The sequence below is a fragment of the Artemia franciscana genome, chromosome 4, assembly GCF_032884065.1.
Source record: "Artemia franciscana chromosome 4, ASM3288406v1, whole genome shotgun sequence".
NCBI lineage: Eukaryota > Metazoa > Arthropoda > Branchiopoda > Anostraca > Artemiidae > Artemia > Artemia franciscana.
In genome coordinates this window covers 45,361,159-45,382,844 of record NC_088866.1, presented here as the reverse complement: position 1 = coordinate 45,382,844, position 21,686 = coordinate 45,361,159, and the positions used below count along the sequence as shown (strand labels likewise).

General features: G+C 33.8%; 1 protein-coding gene across 5 annotated transcripts in view; it reads left to right on the top strand.

Annotated features, from left to right (window-relative positions):
• Nucleotides 1-15,171, top strand: part of LOC136026488 (Bardet-Biedl syndrome 1 protein homolog) — a 62,444-nt gene extending 47,273 nt beyond the window's left edge. For 2 of the 5 annotated variants that reach the window (XM_065703106.1, XM_065703111.1), the window contains exons 10-11: nt 3,406-3,604; nt 4,085-4,809. In XM_065703106.1, the coding sequence (XP_065559178.1) occupies nt 3,406-3,576 (171 nt within the window). In that variant the 3' untranslated portion in view covers nt 3,577-3,604; nt 4,085-4,809. Of the gene's footprint in view, nt 1-3,405; nt 3,605-4,084; nt 4,810-14,968 lie in introns of those variants that run through there. The other 3 variants (XM_065703110.1, XM_065703108.1, XM_065703109.1) reach the window with 2 other exon arrangements.
• Nucleotides 15,172-21,686: the final 6,515 nt, after the last annotated feature.

Below are 21,686 nucleotides of genomic sequence, written 5' to 3'. Positions count from 1 at the left end.
TGTTTTATAGCTCTTTAAGGAAATAACTACAAATTAATGTCGGATTCAAACGATACCTAGTATTATCATTTTATTGCTGCATTGTGATCTGGATTTCGAATCCTTGACCTAGAATTTTTCCCCTACCAAAAGTCTCAGGCAGCGGAATAATGAGAAACTTTTTAAACATATTTTCTCTATCATCCAAAATTTTCATGTCTATCCTCGTGGGGCATGAAAGCTAATTCTGAGCTTAAATACTTGCATATAAAGTTAACAATTTAAGCTGGAGAGCAGATATAGATTTTGCAAAAAGTAAGCAGGCACCATGGGTGTGAGGGCAAAGAGGGTGATTTACGCTAAAGTTTGACTCTTTGCCACAATTCTAATTTTTAGAACAATTAAAAGCTTTAGCGTAAAGAGCGAGGGATTGTGGAGGGGACAACCCATTTCATATACGGAGTAATTTCTGTTCGTTTTAAGTTTTAATGTCGCTCTTTACTTTCAGCTAAAAAAAACTGTTTTTTTTATTTAACCTGGTTAGGAAAGACCCATGCTTGCTCTGGTATTTACTTTTGTGTGGTTTCAAAATATGGAAGATCAAAAGTTTTAGACCCTGATAAATATCTGAATGCAGGATATTATCACTGCATAACCATTCCTTGGCTGTTATTATTAAGAGAGTTATGTTTTTGCTTCAAAATTGTTTCCTTGTTTAAATGATCTTCTGTATCCGTGAGAACAACTCTGTAAACTGAAAAGACGTTGGAATGTTTAATTAGAATAAATAATTGAGTCATATAAGCAGGATCTTGGATGAGAGGAAGATACCAAGGGAAAATTAGCATAAATGCGATTTTTCTAGTCAAACGGGAAACATTTCTCTTAATGCAAATGATGTAAAGAGGTGCTGAAAAAAAAAGTTTGTGTGGTTAGTTACGAGCTTCAATGGAGGGGAGACACCAATGAGAAATATCAAAATACGATTTTACATTCTTCCCAGGAATAAATTACCTCAAAGTCCCCAGCTATCAATTAAAGGCGTGATCTCAAACCTTTCCATATTGTTTTTTTTTTGGGGGGGAGGGGGTACGAGGGTTAGACAGGGCTGACTAATTACAAAACTTAGAATTAAATGGGGTGATATTTCAGTTCTGTTCCCTCCTACGGAAAACTCAAATAACGTTCCTGAATCCTGGCCCATTTCAACTTTTGCAACTATCAAATATGGTCTTCAGTGGGAAAATTTGGCAAGCAAATTCACGATAAAATCTTTAGCAGTAGGTTAACCTTGTGATTTATTGCTTTAATTTTGATTTTCCCTCAGATATTCAGTGGGATAGGTGCAGAGCTGTGCGATCTTTACAAAATATCAGGTATCGACTTTTCAAAGGTAGGAATACCTTAACGTTGTTTATGAAACTTGAAATTTGTCTAAGATACCTGAAAATCTATGATGAAGCGTTTTTGTTGTGCACCTGGGTCTTACACAATACTATAGTGCACCTGTAACAGTATAGTACACTAATAGGGAATGTTTCCGTAAAGATTTTTTTTCACAAGCCTATTAAGTAATAGGGCTTGTTTAGTTATGCAAATGTTAATTAATAGAGAGTGTTTTTTTTTAATTGTTTAAGAACCTACGAGGGACAGGGAAACCTTCAGGGGACCCCTTAAGTAAGGAGGCGGTCCCAATTGGTCACGATCCCAATATTTTCATGCTTAACACGCACACAACCTTTTGCTGTCTATAAACAGAGGATTTTCCGCCATTTTCTAAGACCAGAACCGTTATACAGTCTAAACGTCTATTGATTTTCTAGGAACATAGATATGTTCTACTACTAGCATGACAAACAAAGGATGCCCCGTTATTTCCAGGGAAGAGAATTGTCATTTAATCCTCTATTCTTCTAACGGAAATCGGGTAATTTTCTATTCTTCCTGGGGGCATAAAAATTGGTATTGAACGAATTTCCCGATCAGTCTCGTATTAGATTTGAAAGTGATACAACTCAATTTTAAAGAAATAGATATGTCTCAAATTTTCTAACAGGTAAGGCTCCTTCTATATCCCCCAAAATAATAAGGTGCGCATACCCAAATTTAACCTACTATAACTCTCTATATTGAATTAACAGTTAAAACCCCACCCTCTCTGATAAAATAGTTTTATATCAGATAAATTTATCTAATTTTTATTATGTCAGAATATGCTTTCCCGTAAGAGCCTTGACTCCTATTAAACCGCTTTGAAGCATATACCAACAGCAAGGGTTAAATATAAATTAATTAATATCCGTCAGATTTTGAGCTTAGGGCGAACAGCCGGTGTCGCGATTATTGTGCAAAAGGGCATATTCTTACCAGGTGAAAAATTACACAAATAAAGATGTCTTTTTTCTGATTAAATTGAGAAGTTTTTTTCTACATTAAAGCTCTGATTTTTTCCTTAGAGAAGTGACTTAAATTCTGACTAGTTCTATTTTAAGCGGTCTACGTAAGCTACTATTGTTAGCTAAATATCGAATGAAGAGTAACTTTTAACGCCTGCATTGTGTGCTAAATTCCAGCTCAAAATTAAAGATGAAAAAAGGATTGATATTTCAACAGAAAAAGCGTATTATTTTTGCTAAAATTAAGAGATAATAGTTAAATTGATTAAATTTTTAGCGAGTGTTCCATGATAGGGAATAGGACGCGTGTCTTTTTGACTATAATCATGAATTATTATGTGAACCCCCTCCCTCTTAATAAGGTCAGATGCAATCCTAAGCTAAAGACTAAAAGTTTACTGTTTGCTTGCCTTTTTCCTCTAGGGTGCCCTATTTATTTTATATGAGTTGCTTCTTATAAACAGAGTACCTTAAATCTCCAGAAAATTCTAGTTTTGCTACTTTTTGTTATCTTGAAAATGGAGTTGGGTTGTGAAAATGAGACTTTCAGAGACGGGTCTGTAGAATTGTCTTAGGAAGTTTTTTGAAGCACGTACAAAACTATTTTATAGCTCTTTAAGGAAATAACTACAAATTAACGTCGGATTCAATTCAAACGATGCCCAGTATTCTCATTTTATTGCTGTATTGTGATCTGGATTTCGAATTCTTGACCTAGAATTTTTCCCCTACCAAAAGTCTCAGGCAGCGGAATAATGGGAAACTTTTTAAACATATTTTCTCTATCATCCAAAATTCTCACGTTTATCTTCGTGGGGCATGAAAACTACTTCTGAGCTTAAATAATTGCATATAAAGTTAACAATTTAAGCTGGAGAGCAGATGTAGATTTTGCGATTGACTTCTGACAGTGATAAAGAAGGGAAAAAGTAAGCAGGCACCATGGGTATGAGGGCAAAGAGGGTGATTTATTAGGGGCATTTTTAACCGATTTACTTTACGAAAAACTTAAATTTTATTTCTATTTAAGAGAAATTCGGACCACTGCCCCTCAGCCGCAAAGAAAACAAGGGCAAGCCAAAATGTGGCCTCTACTGCGGTCACCTTAAGACCAACCGTTATCATGAATGGCAAGAATGCCGGGCATTCAAGACCAGCGCTTTCCATACAAGGCGAGATTACTCTCTCTTCATTAACATGAGATTGCCATGCATGATGCCAACCCTGACGTGAGTAAAATTATTCATATATTTCGTAAAACGTTTTTTTCAGCAGGGGAAAATAAGCAGGTTCTTGTTGGTTCTAAAAATGATACAATCTTTCTAAAAAAGGCTTTAAGGGATTTTTCGCCGTGCTTTAGTGCTAAAAACAAAATTTTTACTTGACATAAAGTTTAATCTATTAGAACATTGATGCCATCTCCCATCTATAAAAAGTGACACGTTACTTTTAGTTTACTATAAGGGCCTTCCCTATAGTTTTAAGGGGGCTTGAAGACCTAAAGGGCCTCCTAAAGGAAAAATAGCTATAAGTAAGACCCTCCTGTTGGGTAATAAGGGGACAGTTGAGGCTTCTATTCGTTAGTTCTGAAGGGTTTGAGGAACCACCTGCCCTTAGATTAATATTCTTTTTCAGCATAATAACTTACTCTTCTTACAGCTTAAAATCATAAATGCTTCAAGGAATAAAAAATTTTATTCTCTTTTCAGGCCGTCAATGATGATTTCAACTACTTAATTGACAATCGGCTTGCTGACCTCCTTGGATCCCCGACAATGGATACTATAAGCATTAACCCGTCCTATGTATTTTTAAGATTCTTTACAACATTATAATAGCTGAAACATAAAGAAGGGGCACTGTAACCACATTTATGTGGCAATTTCCATTCTTAAATTCTTATCTGGTAGTGAAGGGTCTATAGACCCGAAGTGTCACTTTTAGGGTCTTTTAAAATTTTAAACTATACTATTCGAGTTTTTAAAATACTATGTCGGCCATAACCGATAAAGCCTACGCGCTCACGGATGGTACGAGGATGCTACCACACGGTAACCACCTCACTTCAGATTTAGAAGTAGAGTACATGTAGAGTACAAATGGTATCTCGGTCTTGAGAAAACTCAATAGCTGGTAGGATGGGGTCCCTTTTTTCTCAGTCTCCAGCTCAGAAGTGTGTTTTTATAGTGTTTTTCACTTTTTTTTGCGCAAAGCGGAATAGTTTTTTGAAAAACTGCTAAGCATTATTCTATTGTTTTACTTGCTATCAATTGAACTCGGCACAGTGGGCGTAGTGTCCTCTGGCCTCCGCAGCGATCGCCTCCACACTCAGAGGGTGACGCTATTTCGAAGTCTTTTTAAATATTTTTAATATGTAAACCCATTTTATGTAAACATGTAGTGTATTTATTTGCATTAAAGTAACCATATATTTTTTTGAGTATTTATTCAACAGATTGAGGTTAGGTTAGTTGTATTTTTATAGCAAGAAGAGTAATATGTATCAATTTAAAACTCTGTTCACATCATTTCTTTGGGGGCCTTTAATGTTTGGCAAAACAGCACTTTTAACGAGACTAATTCAAAATTGTGATAAAATGTTTTTAGAAAATCCTAGAAATATTTATTTTTGCTATGGTGTGTGGTAAGAGTCCTATGATAAAATAAAAACTACAAATAAAATAAAAATTAGGGGCTTGACGTGTTTAATATTATTGCACCAAACTCGTGGTTGGCTGTTGATTATTTATCTGAATCCATTGAAGAATGGTCTCAGGAGATGTTACAGTTATTCACGGTCGGGTCTCATCTTGAAAAATTTACGTAACCGTTGTTCTAGATAATCTTTTTCATCAGAGCAAATGTGTGAGTAGACTTGCTTTAAACTCTACTTGCTATATCAACTGTAGAGTTGTTCGTGAATAAAGTTCTCTTATAACTTTGAACAAACAAATATGTCTCGCTGAAATGAAATTTTTACTCTGGGCATACAATCAAGCTACTAATAAACCTTATGGTTACATTCTATGGGATCTCATTCAAAACACCACCGAAGAGTTACGGGTAATTATAGGTATTTTTGACAGTGAAATTACAATATCTCTACCTGTGAATAGTAAAACATTCATTAATTGCCATTATGACACTGAAAAAACTACATGAAAATGGAAATTTATTTTCCGTCCTACGTAATTCAAAACGGCGACTTAGGAAAGCTATACTCAAACACGAAATTGACAATGAATGCATTAATCTCCTGTTTGAGCTTTGTTTTAATTTAACTGAAAGTAATGTTGAACTGCCAGATATTGTTAAGAAATAGACAAAGCAACATAGTTCACTTGTACTTGCACTCGCTTGTAAAAAAGGGGAAACAGATTTTAAATTAAAAAGGCTTGTTCAAGCGGATGGCAGTTTCTTTTCATTGTTACTGTCAATAATCGAGGTACTTGTAAACACTATTCTCTAGATGGCTAAACCTTAGAAATTGAAGCCAATACCAAAGAGCACTTTAAAGATAATCTTGATGAATATTTTAACAATGAAACAAATGCCAATGATTGATAATTAATTTTTTTTATTCTAAATGTTGTACATATAAAAATGCTGTTGCTCTTATTCGAGATTTAGATAAAATCATAGAGATTTCTAATCAGCGTCCAATCTTAAGTCTCTTGAAGTTCATCACAGTAATAATACACTTGACATTTTTCTGAAGTAATATTACAATGAAAAGGTTGCAAAGAAGAGAAAGTTTAATGTTGGTGATAGAGTTAAGTAATATTTTTGAAAGGGAAATCACTTGTGATCTACTGAACTTTTTAAAGTATCAAAGGTCTTAGACAATAAATATGTAATGTATTATCTACTTGATATAAAAAATGAAGAGATTCTTCGTGGTTTCTACGAATATGAATTACAAAAAGTTAAAACCGAGGAATATAGTAAATTGAAAAGATATTAAAGACTCATACTCGCAATGGTAAGAGAGAGTTGCTTATTCGCTGGCTAGGATGTAACTCTGATTTTTAATCTTGAATTGCCATTGAAGAATTTCATAATGCCATGCGATTTTTGTGCGATATTCATGTTGAATGTCTTATATCAATCAGAATAGGTCTGGCTGTGATTATATGTAATTTTCGGCTAATTCAGTGAGACTACTAATAGAAAAAAATCTTTGGTTTTGTGCTGATATTGATTGCTATGCTGTTGGACCACGGCAATTGAGTGATGGAATGAACTATTACAGGGGTCATTCGTCAATGTCTGGCTACTGTATCGGCCATTGGTTTGCTAAGTTGTTTCGCTCTGTGCTATACCTGGCTATAAAATATACTGCACTGTTTGCCTTGGATTTTGCAACCTCTACACAACACGATTGGGCTCTGGGAAGGATTTTAAAGGAAGTATTTTACAAAATCTCTGATTCGGCACATGATCCCTCGGCGAGCGATTGAAATCAAAACAAAGCGGAAATGGTTTAAAAAGGGCTAGAAACCCCTCATCAGTCGCAACTCAGGACACAATCTAAGACATCACTTTTGTCAAAGAAGAAAAATGAATCAAAAGTAAAAGTTGATAGATTGACAAATAATTCCTTTTGGTAGAAATGGGATATTTACCACATGAAGAATGTTATCCTTTAGTAGCCTCATCTCTAAATATTTTGCATGCAGAAAATGTCGACGTGAATGTAAAACATAGTTACTATGAACAATTTTATCCGTAACAACCTCTCTCTGAAACCGTACATTTTCAAAATTATTCCAATAAAGATAATTTAATAGGTTTGACTTGCACATTTATAGATTTGCATGTGATTGTCAAAAACACAACAACGAAAAACTAATTGCAGCCAAGGACTTCTCCTATGAAAATTGTGTATTACACAATTTGCTGTCTATCAGTCAGAATCAGACACAATCAGTGTCTACATAAATGAAAATCTCGTGAGTACAACCAACAATATTTGAAATTATGCGAGTTATAGACAATTCATGTTAAAGGCTCAATATCATATGAGCTATTGAGAGGTTTGGCAATTGGATATGAATGTAAAACGAACACTGACACTAGCAGTATACTAAGAGATGTGACAACTAAAGATTTACCTTTGGTTAGGTGTACCGTTTAGACTGTACCTCTGCCTAAGCATTGGAGGAGAGTATTGCATTATCTCTCTAAATCAGTTTGAAACCGGGAAATTACCCCTAATGGTAATGTTCTAGCACACTTGGCACCGTGAACACAAATCAAATAATCAATTCATTCGATTTGGATCCTTATATGTCCAAATACAAATCCTATTGCATCCTTGACCACATTCAAAGTGTTAACAATACCCTTATCATTGTTAACAGTAGCCCATTAATTGTAAAGACGAGATAATGGTCAACGATGAATATTAAATTTCCTCTCAGCCTACCGAATGCTTTCTTTACGCCTCACATTAAAAACTTTCTTGAGCAAAGTTGAAAATTTATGATTCAAAATCTAATGTGAGCACAAGATTTATCAACCAAAAGCTGTTGTTTTCATGCACTATTACATTTCATTTTTCGATGTTGTGAATATACTTACAGCAAATTTCTCTGAATTTGTGGTGAAAGTCCTCGATTTAACGACTTTCTAGTTGTAAATACTCTTTCTTACCTGTATAATATAAATTTCAGTGACCCGTGAGTGAAATGCTTTTAAAAAGTTTATGATTTTTTTTTAATATTGAAACATGTATGTACAAAACTGCTTCCTTTACATTTTTTCTTCCACGTATAGATAACCATCGTTAATAATACGTTTTAGCAGCTCGTCAGGATTGAACTTGTATTCATCTTGGCATGCAAAGTTAGGGTCATGTTTTCTACAATATAGTGTAACTTTATTTTTTTTTGTATCTCTTCTTAAAGTCAATAATACTATTTTGACTCATATTATAAAATTCACGTGTTTCAATTTGCGTATTTGAAGCAATATCACACACAAACTTATCATATGAAGAATCACTTTATGCAACAGCCAGGTAAAAATCAATAGGTTTATAAACATAGTAGCAGGTTTCCTCACAGCGATGTCATAAAAATCAGACTCTTTTATTATTCCAGCAATGAAAACGTATACCAGGTTCCTCCTCCCAATACAATTTAATATCTCGACGATACTAATCTCTCAAAAATAAAGTGAAATCACGTTTAGGGTTTTTGTAGTCATACCAGGGTAAGCATTTTCCCATTGATCACATTTATCGTAGTGACAATTGGGGCATAGAAAACTTCTAGTGTGAGAGTCACAAATCTCTTCAAGACAGAAATGTCAGTCTTTAATTAGCAATGCGTATCCTCTATGCAATTTACATTAATTGCATAACCTACACTTTTCGTTACAGTCATCAACAGTAGTGTAATTCTCACAGGATGACCAGCTGCCCAATGTATACAAACATAATGAACATAAGTACAACATTTGTTCAATGTTGACTGTCTCACTTCCAAAAAGAAACTGACTCGCGATCAATAAAATGAATGTCTTCTAGAAGGAGGAATAATTGGGTAACGTCACAAAACTGGTTTAGACCAGATTTTTCAAGTTATTTCTTGTTGCCTTGCAAAATAGTAGTCTGAAACGAATTTCTAATTAGTGGTTAAAAGCAAAACCATTATATCATTTTGTTTTGTTTCAATTAATGTGTCATGAAATTGATTAAATGCATTTGGGCCATGACTTAAAAGTTTCATGCAATAGCCCTAAGACGGAGAATTATTTCTCATTATATCATTAAGCATTCTTCGAGTGAATATTTTCCTTTGAAGAGATAACTCTAGAGAATCATCACCTAGAATCAAACGTGATTCCAAAGTCGCTAGATTCTGAATGATTTTGTAGTTCTCAAATCTAGTCATTTGTGATCCTGACACTCTCACTACCGATTATAGACTAACAATAAATGAAGATTATTTCTCGCTACCATCAAATTTACTCCTTTTTTATGGATTGAATCTGATCGTTGTCTTTAATATATTCCAATAATGTATTTAATCCCTCTTGTAATCTTTGTATATGCATTATATTTGAGTTTGCTGCAAAGCCCTATGAATTTGCTTAATGATATTACGAATTGAATGTTCTTAATGATATTACATATCGTGCAAACATCTCGTCCCATTCTAGTGCTAGCTGACAGACTTGTAAGTTGTAATTTCAACTGCTACTATAGGTAATCTAGGTTTCATTTCGCCGTTGTTGGCACTGTCAATATCCAACAGACTAAAATCATCCATTACTATAGAATATGACAAGAATAATATCCTTGATGTTGACACACTAAGCTCTTTTTCAATACTGAGACAAATGAACTCTCAGATCTATCATGTCACATGTCGTTAACCTTCAAAAGCAGTTTTTGGTGGATTGTAAAGGTCCACTGGAACCAAAACAATCAGGTAAGATTATTCCATCTTCACCAGTAAATATTGGACATAGATCAAATTTTTTTGATTCAAAAAACATTGATCAATAAATGGGCTTACCTGCTTGACCAACAGACTCTAAGAAATCCTATTATGTAACAAGCACCAGCATCTTGAAGCATACATTCCCTATTACGTAACATACAGGTGTGCTATATTATTGCGTAAGACCCAGGTGTGAGTAATGTCGTCTTGAGGGACTAGTAACTCCATTTTTATACCCCCTTTGCCTGTCTCAGAGTCCGACAAGGCGTCACTACTTGCGAATCTCATACTTGCATCGAAAGTGCCCCTCCTCTGCTGAAAGGTCAGGACCACACCGCTTGTGGTTGCTCTGAATCTCTACAGAAGAAATTTTAAATTGGTACCCTTGAATAATTGGTATTCACAATCTGTGGGGAGCTCTGGACCCATCAGAAAGAACGTAAGCGTGCTTGCCAAAACTTCTACTAATGCTGCCTTTCGACAACAATTGTGGGTATCTGAGGAGAAGATTATGCTTAAGATTGATTGAGTCTTATATTAAGTAGCCAATAATTAGTATAATTCCTTATGTTTTTACCTTATATCCAAGCAATTAAATTAACCCAAAGTACATTATTCGGTAGTAATAAAGCTAAAAAAAAGACAAAAAGTAGAGCTTAGGGATTTTCAACAAACACGACAGTTACTCTTTATGAAATAACGATCAAAATTATAAATAGGAAAGAGCAGAAACTACCCCATCTGACTAATGAGCACCACCGCTATTACTCCCAGCTTTCAGGGTGTTATTAGCCTTTTAGTCATATTATTGCCTTTATTTCAAACCCGACAAGTCTTAATACCTAAAAAACATTATGTCGCTTTCAAATGAGGAAAACAAATTAAAATTTCTTGAATGTAGAAGGCAAAGAGTACGGCTTTCAAGAGTCCTTTCAGAAGAGATGGTAGTAAAGTGCGGTGTGCCACAGGGGTCTGTGTTAGGTCGCCTATTATTTGTTGCATACATTAATGATCGAAATGGATGCCTCAAACAGAAGTCAACGCCTAGGTAAAATGATGGCCCGGTGCGACCAATACTTCCAAGTTTTGCTGATGATACTCAGTTTCCAATGGCTCTGAAAACAGAAGTGGATTTGAAACATGACATGAAAAAGGAATGGTGATAACCGAGAGGTGGATGCGAGAGAATAAACTGCCTGTTAATAAAAAAAAAAAATGTTCATGTTATATGGCAGAAACGCAAATTACTATCCATGGACTGAAGAAATTGAGCCAGAAAATGGACGTATAAAACGGACAAGTATTGTAAAGTATCTTGGTGTCATGGTAGATGAATGCCTTATTTTTAAAGATCACAATGTATAAGTGCTAAACTAGCCAAAAATGTTGGAACTCTGGAAGCTGAAAGTTTTTTTCCCCAAAAAGCTTATTAGAATGTTATATTTTTCTCTCATTCATCCATGTTTTTTGTCCTGTGTTACACTTTGGTCGTCCACGTTCACTAGCCATTTATATCCGTTCCGCGTGTTACAAAATAAAGATGTAAGAGTTTTGACCAATTACTTATCCCAGAATTTGATAAGGTCGAGGTACTCCAATTAAAAATTTACCATTTACCATTTTTTGGTTTGGTTAAATTTTATGTAAATTTGTTTACGTATAATTTTTTTCCAGTTTCAAACCTGCATGTTTTTCGGAATTTTATAAAGAAAGGAAATATAGTTATGAAACTGAAAATGTTGAATTAGGCAGAATGCTGGTTCCAATTACTGCCAGGTTTAAGTTTTCTATTAGGTATAGTTGGATAGATATTTATTGCAATAAAAGCCACTTTGATCCATGACAGAACAAAAAATGAAAAATCACATTAAATAATAGCACAAGATAACAATACTTAAAGCACACATAACAATAACAATGCAAAACTACAAAACAGAACAAAAATATAATAAAGCACCTAGTACCATTAAACTAACATACATAATTACATAAAATATCGCACACATAATATATATAGATAGATGGATAAATATTTAATCCTCTAAAGCCACTAGGGCCATGGCTACAAAAAATAGCAAGCAAACAAAAAACAGCTTACACACATTCAATATTAGTTTCAGCACTTAACCCCCTCCCCATCACAAAAGTCTCTCAATGTGTCATTGTCAGGCTTATATATCATCCTTGTATATTGGATTATGGGACAAATTCGTATTGTCCCATAATTCGTATATGAGAGGGGTCGCCCTCTCGTCAATACCTCGCTTTTGACGCTAAAGTTTGAATTTCGCCTCAATTCTTTTAGAATAACTCCTGAATCCCAAAGGCCGTTTAATTAGAATATATTGCTCTTTTAAAAGTAGGCTATTAACAAAACTTTAGCGTAATGAGCGAGGTATTTACGAGGGGAGCCCCTCCCTCATATGCGTCTTAGTTTCTATTCATTTCAAGTTGTAATGCTGCTCCTTACTTTCAGTTGTAAAAACTTGTTTTTATTTAATTTCTGGTCGTTTCTAAATAATGCTGGAAAGTCCGGCTCCCCCTCCATGGAAAATTTTGTTCCCCCATGAAAAATTCCTCTATGGAAAGATCTTCCCATGTAGCCCTCGACCCGCACACCCCCCCCCCACCAGGAAAACCCCCTGAAAACGTCTCTATACTTCCCAATAAACAATGAGAAAAGTTAACAACTTGCCGCCCTTCCCCTGGTGACTATGGGGGGTTAAGTCAAACAGTTCGTGGTAACGAAAATGGAACTTTGGTACCAATAGCTACATCAAAAGAATCGCATTTTAATGCTGATTTTAAATATATAAATTTCATCAAGTTTAGTCTTACGCATCAAAAGTTACGAGCCTGAGAAAATTTTCGTTATTTTAGAAAATAGGGGGAAACACCCCCTAAAAGTCATAGAATCTTAACGAAAAATCACACCATCAGATTCAGCGTATCAGAGAACCCTACTGTAGAAGTTTCAAGCTCCTATCTACAAAAATGTGGAATTTTATATTTTTTGCCAGAAGGCAGATCACGGATGCGTGTTTGTTTGTTTTTTGTTTTTGTTTTTTTTTTCCAGGGGTGATCGTATCAACCCAGTTGTCCTAGAATGTTGCGAGAGGGCTCATTCTAACTCAAATTAAAAGTTCTAGTGCCCTTTTTAAGTGACCAAAAAAATTGGAGGGCACCTAGGCCCCCTCCCACGCTAATTATTTTCCCAAGTTCAACGAATCAAAATTCTGAGATAGCCATTTTATTCAGCGTAGTCGAAAAACCTTATAACTATGTCTTTGGGGACGACTTACTCCCCCACAGTCCCCGTGGGAGGGGTTACAAGTTCAAAACTTTGACCAGTGCTTACATATAGTAATGGTTATTGGGAAGTGTACAGGCGTTTTCAAGAGGATTTTTTGGTCGGAGGCAGGGCTTGAGAAGAGGGGGATATGCTGGGGGAACTTTCCATCGAGGAATTTGTCATGGGGGAAGAACATTTCCATGAAGGGAGCGCAGGATTTACTAGCATTACTTAAAAAAAACAATGAAAAAATAAATATGAAAAAGTTTTTTTTTCAGCTGGAAGTAAGCAGCAGCATTAAAACTTAAAACGAACTGAAATTATTACCCATATGAGGGGCTCACCTCCTCCTAATACCTCACTCTTTACGCTAAAGTATTTCTAGTAATTTCAACTATTTATTCTGCGGCTTTTGTGATTCAGGGGTCATTCTTAATGAATTGGGACAAAATTTAAGCTTTAGTGTAAAGAGCGAGGTACTGACGAGGGGGCGAACCCCCTCATATATGTAATAAAACATGAGAATACAAAAGTTCTTTACGGAAGCTAATTTATAAGTTACGTATATCTTTACTTATAAAAAGATTCGTAAAAAATTAAAAGTTCTAGTTGCCTTTTTAATTAACCGAAAATCGAAGGGCAACTAGGCTTCCTCCTCCGCTCGTTTTTTCTCAAAATCATTCGATCAAAATTTTGAGAAAACCATTTAGCCAAAAAAAAAATATGCAAATTTCGTTTTAATTATTCCTCTGCGGAGAGCCAAAATTAAAACATGCATTGATTCAAAAACGTTCAGAAATTAAATAAAAAAAAAGTTTTTTAAATGAAAGTAAGGAGCGACATTAAAATTTAAAACGAACAGAAATTACTCCGTATATGAAAGGGGCTTTTCCTTCTCAACGCTCTTTACGCTAAAGTTTTTTACTGTTTTAAAATGTAGAGTTTACCCCGCTCTTTATGCTAAAGTTTTTTACTGTTTTGAAATGTAGAGTTTAGAGAAAGAGTCAAACTTTAGCGTAAAGAGCGGGGCGTTGAGAAGGAAAAGTCCCTTTCATATACGGAGTAATTTCTGTTCGTTTTAAGTTTTAATGTCGCTCCTTGCTTTCATTTAAAAAACTTGTTTTTTTTTATTTAATCATCCTCAGAGACATAATTATTAGACTCTTCGACTGTGTTGAACAAAATGGCTATCTAAAAGAAAATTTTAGATGATTTTGAAAAAAAATGGGCCTGGGAGGGGGGATAGCTGCTCCCAATATATTTGCTCATTTAAAAAGGGCACTAGATTTTTTTTATATTCGATTAAATGAGTTCTCCCCCGTTCCTCTACGATCACTGGTTTCATATGATCGCCTCTGGGGAAAAAAAATAAACACGCATCCGTGATCTTTCTTCTGGGAAAAAATATAAAATTCTGCATTTTTGTACAGATGAGCTTGAAATCTCTACAGTAGTTTCGTCTGGTATGCTGAATCAGATGGAGTGATTTTCATAAGATCACTTGACATTTTGGTGGTATTTCTCCCTTTTTCCAAAACTCTTGATGGTTAATGTTGATAAAATTTTACATATTTTCAATAAGCCACGAAATTTGATTCATTTGATGTATCTATTGTTATCAAGACTGTATCTTAGAGTGTCGGTTACTATTGAGCGTCATCGCTCCTTACTTACAGTTCGATACCACGAACTGTTTGATCGAAAATTATAAAACACTTTTCTTTAAAGGCACGAAATGCAAAATATTTTTTTAATGGCATAATGTTTTTTCCAATTTTTCAAGTCTGTATTGTAATGAATTGGACTAGGAACGCCCCCTCATCAAACAAATACATAGTTTTTTTTTGCAGGAAGTGATTGTACCGTCTGGGAAGACCAAGTTGTTAACCTTTGAGTTTAAGGAAATTAACCCCCCTGAAAAACAGGCAGTCATAGCAGTTTTTACTACCGATAACAATGATTCTTCTCTTCATTTGCATAAGATGATATCAACCAAACTAATTCCGTTTTGAGTGTGGTAGCCTTTCAAAAACAAATATATGATACCTGCAGCCTTTGGTTTCAGGTACATTTACGTGCATTTGGGCATGCGTTTATTCCTAATGGAGGGGGTTTGAAATTTAAAGGGGCCCTGATGATAAAAAAGGGTGAAGAGTATAAAAGGATTGGAATTATAGGGAAAACTCGTAAAGATATTTGGGAGGGGGAGGCCAAACACCAAAATGATTTCAGAGTTTCAAAGAAAAACTAATTGGTCAAATTTCAACTTAAATTTGGGTTACTACATGTCTCTCCTTCTTTTCTTTACCATCGTCACTAACTAAACGATTTATATAATTATTAATAATCGATTATATTTTTTTTCTAAAAAATCGATCTCTCTTAGATAGAATAATCCTTTTCAATATCTACCATAAAATGTAAAATCAAAGAAAAAGATAGGTTATATTATTTTTATATTGAAAAGTTTACTTAAATTTCGTTGTATTTTTGTGACGTATTTTGTATTAGCCAATCATATTAATCTTTATTCCTGGAGAGATAAATTTTTTTTTAGTTTAATTTAAAGCCCTGATAAGCTGGAGATTTTCAAAAAAAAAAATTCTTTCGTACTTTTGTAGCCCAAAACATGACCGATGCGGCGAAACGTATATGAACCATTATATTTGTTGCAAGTGAATTCTCTGTTGCTCACTGATAAAGTCTAAAGTGGTTAAAGTTTCAATGATAAAGCGATAAAATATCTTGTAATTATCGAGGATGGTGACAAAAGGGAGAGGGGGGCTACAAAAACAAGTATGCTGGTAAAAGGACGCTCTCCTACTGTTCCTTGAGTTTTGGGAGTAAAAAAGTCAGATAAGGCCTAGTCTGGGCTGGAAATTAGATACACTACTAATTCCCACTAAAACTGTCTTAAAAGTTATTGTCTTAAAACTGTCTTGAGATCCTAGTTGGCTAGGAGAGACTAAATTTAACCAAGTGAAAAATTCTGCTTAGTTTGGAGGTTGCGCTGTGAATTTAAAAATTTGTATGGGTTTTTAGCTCAACCAAAAGGCTGGTTTCATAAATCCCTTGTAAACTTATGTAGTAAAGGTAATCAGAATCTTATAACTTTAAAAACTTATGCATAAATTGTGTAGGGCTTATTTTGCCCTTAATTAGCCCGTCTTAACCGATGTAATAAGGGTCAAACGGATCCTACATCTTTGGACAACACGTATTACAGCAATTAAGACGGGGTTTTAAGGCCCTGTTTATTGGTATTATAGAGATCCTTTACCTTTGTAAACCTATGAAAGCATTGTACATGGCATATTTTGCCATTCCTTTGTTTAATTTGTTTTGATTTTTTTGAAGAGAGAAAAGTTGATTAAAACAGCGAAAACAGGGAACAACAGATAAAAAAAAATAACAGATACTACAGGTTTAATTTCATAACTCTGTCCCTAGAGACCTCGATGAGGTCTGTTTATTATAAGATGAACTAAAGAAGGAATAGCTGTCCCGTCTTTCTTTCCTTTTCGGTCAGTAGGAATAGCAGGACTGGAATAGGGTGTGGTGTTCTCTCCTTGAAGCAATAGCTTTCTGAATCTGCAGTGTGGTTTGCTTCAATACTAAGAAGAAGGAATTAAATAGGTCCAAATGGTCCGAAAATAATACTATTTGCCAATAATTTGACTACTTTTATTTGATTTTTTGTTATTTTAGTCAGTCACTATATCTTTATTTAATTTTATTAATTCTTTAACCACTTTTTTTACTTTGTTATTTTAAGTTAACACTGCTATTTGCCTTTAAGACAAACCGCTACCAAACTTAGACAGTGCTTAAGGTAAGGCTGGGAATACTGTATAAATATTTCCACCCAATGTCTTCCTCCTCATCCCAGTTTGATTTTTCTTCTCCGTTCTGAACATAAGCTAATCCAATCTTTGTGTCTTTGTTATTCCAAATACTCTCTTCAAGTGTCATTTTTTCTCCCCTGCTCCTTCCTGGCCATGAAGCCTTATGGGAGAAATTCTGTTGGAGCTGATTTTTGCTGTAAATAACTTAGAACTCAGATTCACATATTTCATGTGTCAAAAGGATCTAGAGTTGTCATTTTTTTTATTTCGAAAATGGACTAGAAGGTGTTCTGAATATATTGTGAATTTTTTGCTTAATTATGTAGTCTAAACAGTTGGGTTTAGTGTTTCTTCTTTTTTTAGAAGTGTTTTTCCACTGAGGAATAGAAAAACTACTTGTGAATAATCTTGTGACTTAAAAACTTTTCGTTCCTTCACATATGAGTACCAATACGGTTTAAAAGGCAGATTAATTTCTCGCTCAAGAGTTCGTAAAGCATACGGACTATTGGCCTATGAAAATGCGTACAAGCATATACAAAAGAATTTAAAGCATAATTTATACCACTAAATTATGTGAAAGTAATCTCCTTTTTTTCTGTTTTGTCACTGTAATCAGTGTAGTCGTTTTTCCTTTATTTTTGTTCTCGTACTTCGTGTGTTAAAATAAAATGTGGAATAGTGTTATATGTGCTTTTTACTATTGATTTTTGTTACATCTATATCGACGTTATCTTAGCAGGGCAATTTTTGTCCTTGTTCAATTTTTGGCAATTAAATTATTTATGTTATTATTTAGTTTGACGAATAAGCTGTCCTAAGTAATTTATTATTATTATTTCCATTTTACTTGAGGTCCTTACTACAATCTTGTCAGGCTCATCAAATTGTTGTTATCTTTCTTTTACGATTTACTTTTTTCGTTAATTTTTCTTTTTGCCACCATTATTGCAATTTCGTTTGCTGGTCTTTTTGTTTCCTTATTTTCTTTAAGCTGTTTTTACTATTTTTAAAATTTTTACGGTGGACAAAAAACTAAGTAACATTGTTATTATTATTGCTATTTTTTACTTATTCTTAGCATTAAGCCAAAGATAAAATAACTACTTTTGTCAAACGGACACAAAAGGCATATTGGGTTTTGTCTTAATTTTTTAGTCTGCTTAAATAACCTAGCCACAACTATTTAGAATCAATAAAATAGTTTAAAAAGAGATGGATATACTTGCTTTGAGAAGCTTTAAAGTTGGATTTAAATAAGCTTCGACTTTTCATTAATATGCAAAATTGTATAAATTAAAATAGCTTCCTTCTACCCGTTTATATTATCGGGTAGCGCCACACTGGCTGTGGTGCTGGATAACATAAAAAAGAAAACTTTATTTGACACATATGTGGAAATCATTTTGCATTAGGCCACATGCTAAAAAGCCTCAAATGGCTTGTTGGTAGTAGTGACAGTCTTCTCTATTCGGTAGTAGCAAAGAGCATGGGTAACATATAAGAGTAGGAACTGGTACTAATATAGTGAAAAACACTATCTAGCGGTTGGTGGCACTTATTATTTTTTGCTGTTTTAATTTTAACAATAAAAATTATTATTTCAACTAATTTAATTGGTAAAACTCGGGTACTGATAGATGTCTGATCTTAATTTCTGACAGAAACACGCTTACAAAGCTGAAAAAATGCCTAGAGTTGACAAATGTTAGATGGTGTTGATGGTTGTTTGTCAAATAAGAGTGGGCACTTGCGCCAGTTCCAACTCTTATAAATTACCCATACTCTTTGCCTAGCAGTAACAAAAGCGCTAGTAGTGGAGCGGGTAGTTTTTAAAGTCTACTAAACTTATATTAAAAGGCTGAAAGTGTCCTCTCTTTTTAATGTCCTACGCTCTGGGACATTTTGTTCACTGATTATACCAATCTGATATCTGTAGATGCAGTCTTTTAAGGCTCGTCGCATGGTCATAACTTTATTTTGTTTTGATTTTCTTTGTTTGTTCGGTTTACTTTTGTCTTTGTTTCTACTCTGCATCGTATTTTTTTTACAGTTTTAGATATAAAAAGATAAAGATCATTGAGAACCATTAATGATGAATAGGGTGGTGACAATTATCGATGTTTCAGTTTTCGGGTCTTTTATACAGGGACAGGCAGCAAGCATTTTCCCCCTTTGCGGCAGCTGGGATCCAAACTCGGACCCCGTATTGCTAAGTTGAGACTAATCCACTATGGTGTCATAGACTCAATTTTCTTTAATGGATGAAAAATAAATCATTATGATTACAAGCTATTCAGCGAAGTAATTGAAATCTTGAAAGTACTTTACAATCACTGACTGTTGTACGCAGTCGCTGTATTGACTGTTCTACTTAAAGTTGTTGCTTTTGAAAAAACTATATGTGGCCAGGTTCCTTTACGTGAGCTTTAAAAATTAAGTGTTCGCTGAAGAGTCATATTTTTGCATCACTTGAAGTTCTTTTCTTGAAAAAAACCATTACAGAAATAAGGTAAATGTTCATTCTAGAAATCTCTCTAATTATTATTTAAGAATTAACGACGCTTCTTGACTACTAAGGTCCCTGCGTCGGCCCTGCAGTGCATTCCTGCAGCGTGATTCGATCTCTGGGTCCCGTATTACCAAGCTAAGGTCAATTCCACTGCGCCACCACAGGACGAAATCTCTCTAATTTTTATTTATCTTTGGATTTTCATAGACTCCGCCTATTTGACTCATGAGTTTAAGCGTGCTAAAATTCACTAGAGTAACGATTAACATGATAATATATTTTTAAAAATCAAAAGTTTTTTTATCTTGAAAGTACTGAAACCCTCCCCCCCAAAAAACAAACAAACAATTCCCTGCTACATAAAAAAGAGGAATTTATTTGAAGGTTGGTTACGATATTAAACTTTTTTACATGTCTTGTCCCTGCCGTTTAAAACTATATGACTGTTGCTTATTACAAAAGCTTTAATAACATAAAAAGTAGAACTTAATTTGAGCTCAACGAACCTATGCTTAAACCCTTATCTTAAACAAATCTATATATATATATATATATATATATATATATATATATATATATATATATATATATATATATATATATATATATATATATATATATATATATATATATATATATATATATATATATATATATATATATATATATATATATATATATATATATATATATATATATATATATATGTATATATATATCCTATTGTTATATCTTAAATAAACATGACCAAATTCATCTTTAGTTCGATATGTGTACAGCAGTGGTTCCCATAATAATGGTGATGTAGCCTCGATAATTACAATCTCGTAAATGTATTACACGGTATATTATTAATATATATAAAGTACGGCATAACCGTACTTTTTATTTGTATTAGTACGGAAAACTACTTGTAAATTTATGACACGGTATATTATCAATAAATATAAAATACGGCATAACCGCCCCATATTTAATTCAAAGTCTTGAAAATTTTCCAATGTTCTGGATAACTCGAAAAGTAAAAATATGTTTTTACTTTTTTGTTATATGGATCCATGTTTTATAGCTGTATAAAAATTATACTTTAAGACCTATTTCTAAACAAGGCTAACATAGTAAGTTGTTTGTGATACTAAGGAACCACGCCTTCCTCTCCTTAGAAATAATAACAGCCATAGTGCAGGCTGTAATTGGGTAATCAGGGTATATCGGCTTGTTAAAGCAAATGCAGAAAGTGTAAATTAAAGTTAAATAAAATTATTTGATTAATGTTGGTTGTTGTTATTGATTGAGGAATTGTCGTTAGAAATCAATCAGTGAGCAAAATTTCTTCCAAATGGAAAAACAAGAATCGGATGAAACACTGATTATAATGTTAGCACAATATTTCTTCTAGTTTAAATTTTGACCTAAATAAACGACGGAGAACAAAATTATTTGGTAACAAACTGAGGGACATCATTCACACAGTCTAAATAAAAAATTTAGAAAATCAAAAGAATGTAAAGAGTGACGTTAAAGTAAAAATCACGCATCCAATAAATTTGGGGGGTAATGCTACCCCCTCCTAAACCTCAACTAGTTCAATATCTACAATAGCTATTCAACATTTATAATGAGCTGAAATTTGGGCCAGGCAAAATTTAATGTAATGGGTGGGGACTTAAAGGGTGACAGCTCCCCCCGTATAAAAAATATTTAAAGTTCTTTTTAAGTTTTAGCGTAGCTCTTCGCTTGTTTTCAATTTTTCTTACTCAGTTTCTGTTTGATATTAGTGTCATGTTCAAGCCAATTATAGATCTTGGGGGTTTGTTGCCACTTTAATAATTATAAATATACATATATATGTATATTTATACATACTTTCAGGCTGTTTGAGCCTTTCCCCGGACGGTTGTGTGTATTTATAGTTTTGTAGTTTAGTATTTAATAAATAAAATAAAGAGAGTTCGTTCAATATATATATATATATATATATATATATATATATATATATATATATATATATATATATATATATGAATTAAATTTGAATTATATTTGAATTAAAATGGAATAGTTGTGGACACCACGTCGTGGCTAATTGTAGAAAAAGCCAAGACAGATAGTCCAACTGAGTGAGAAGCAAACCTGGTATTAATCCCCCCCCCCTTATTAGGATTATATATATATATATATATATATATATATATATATATATATATATAT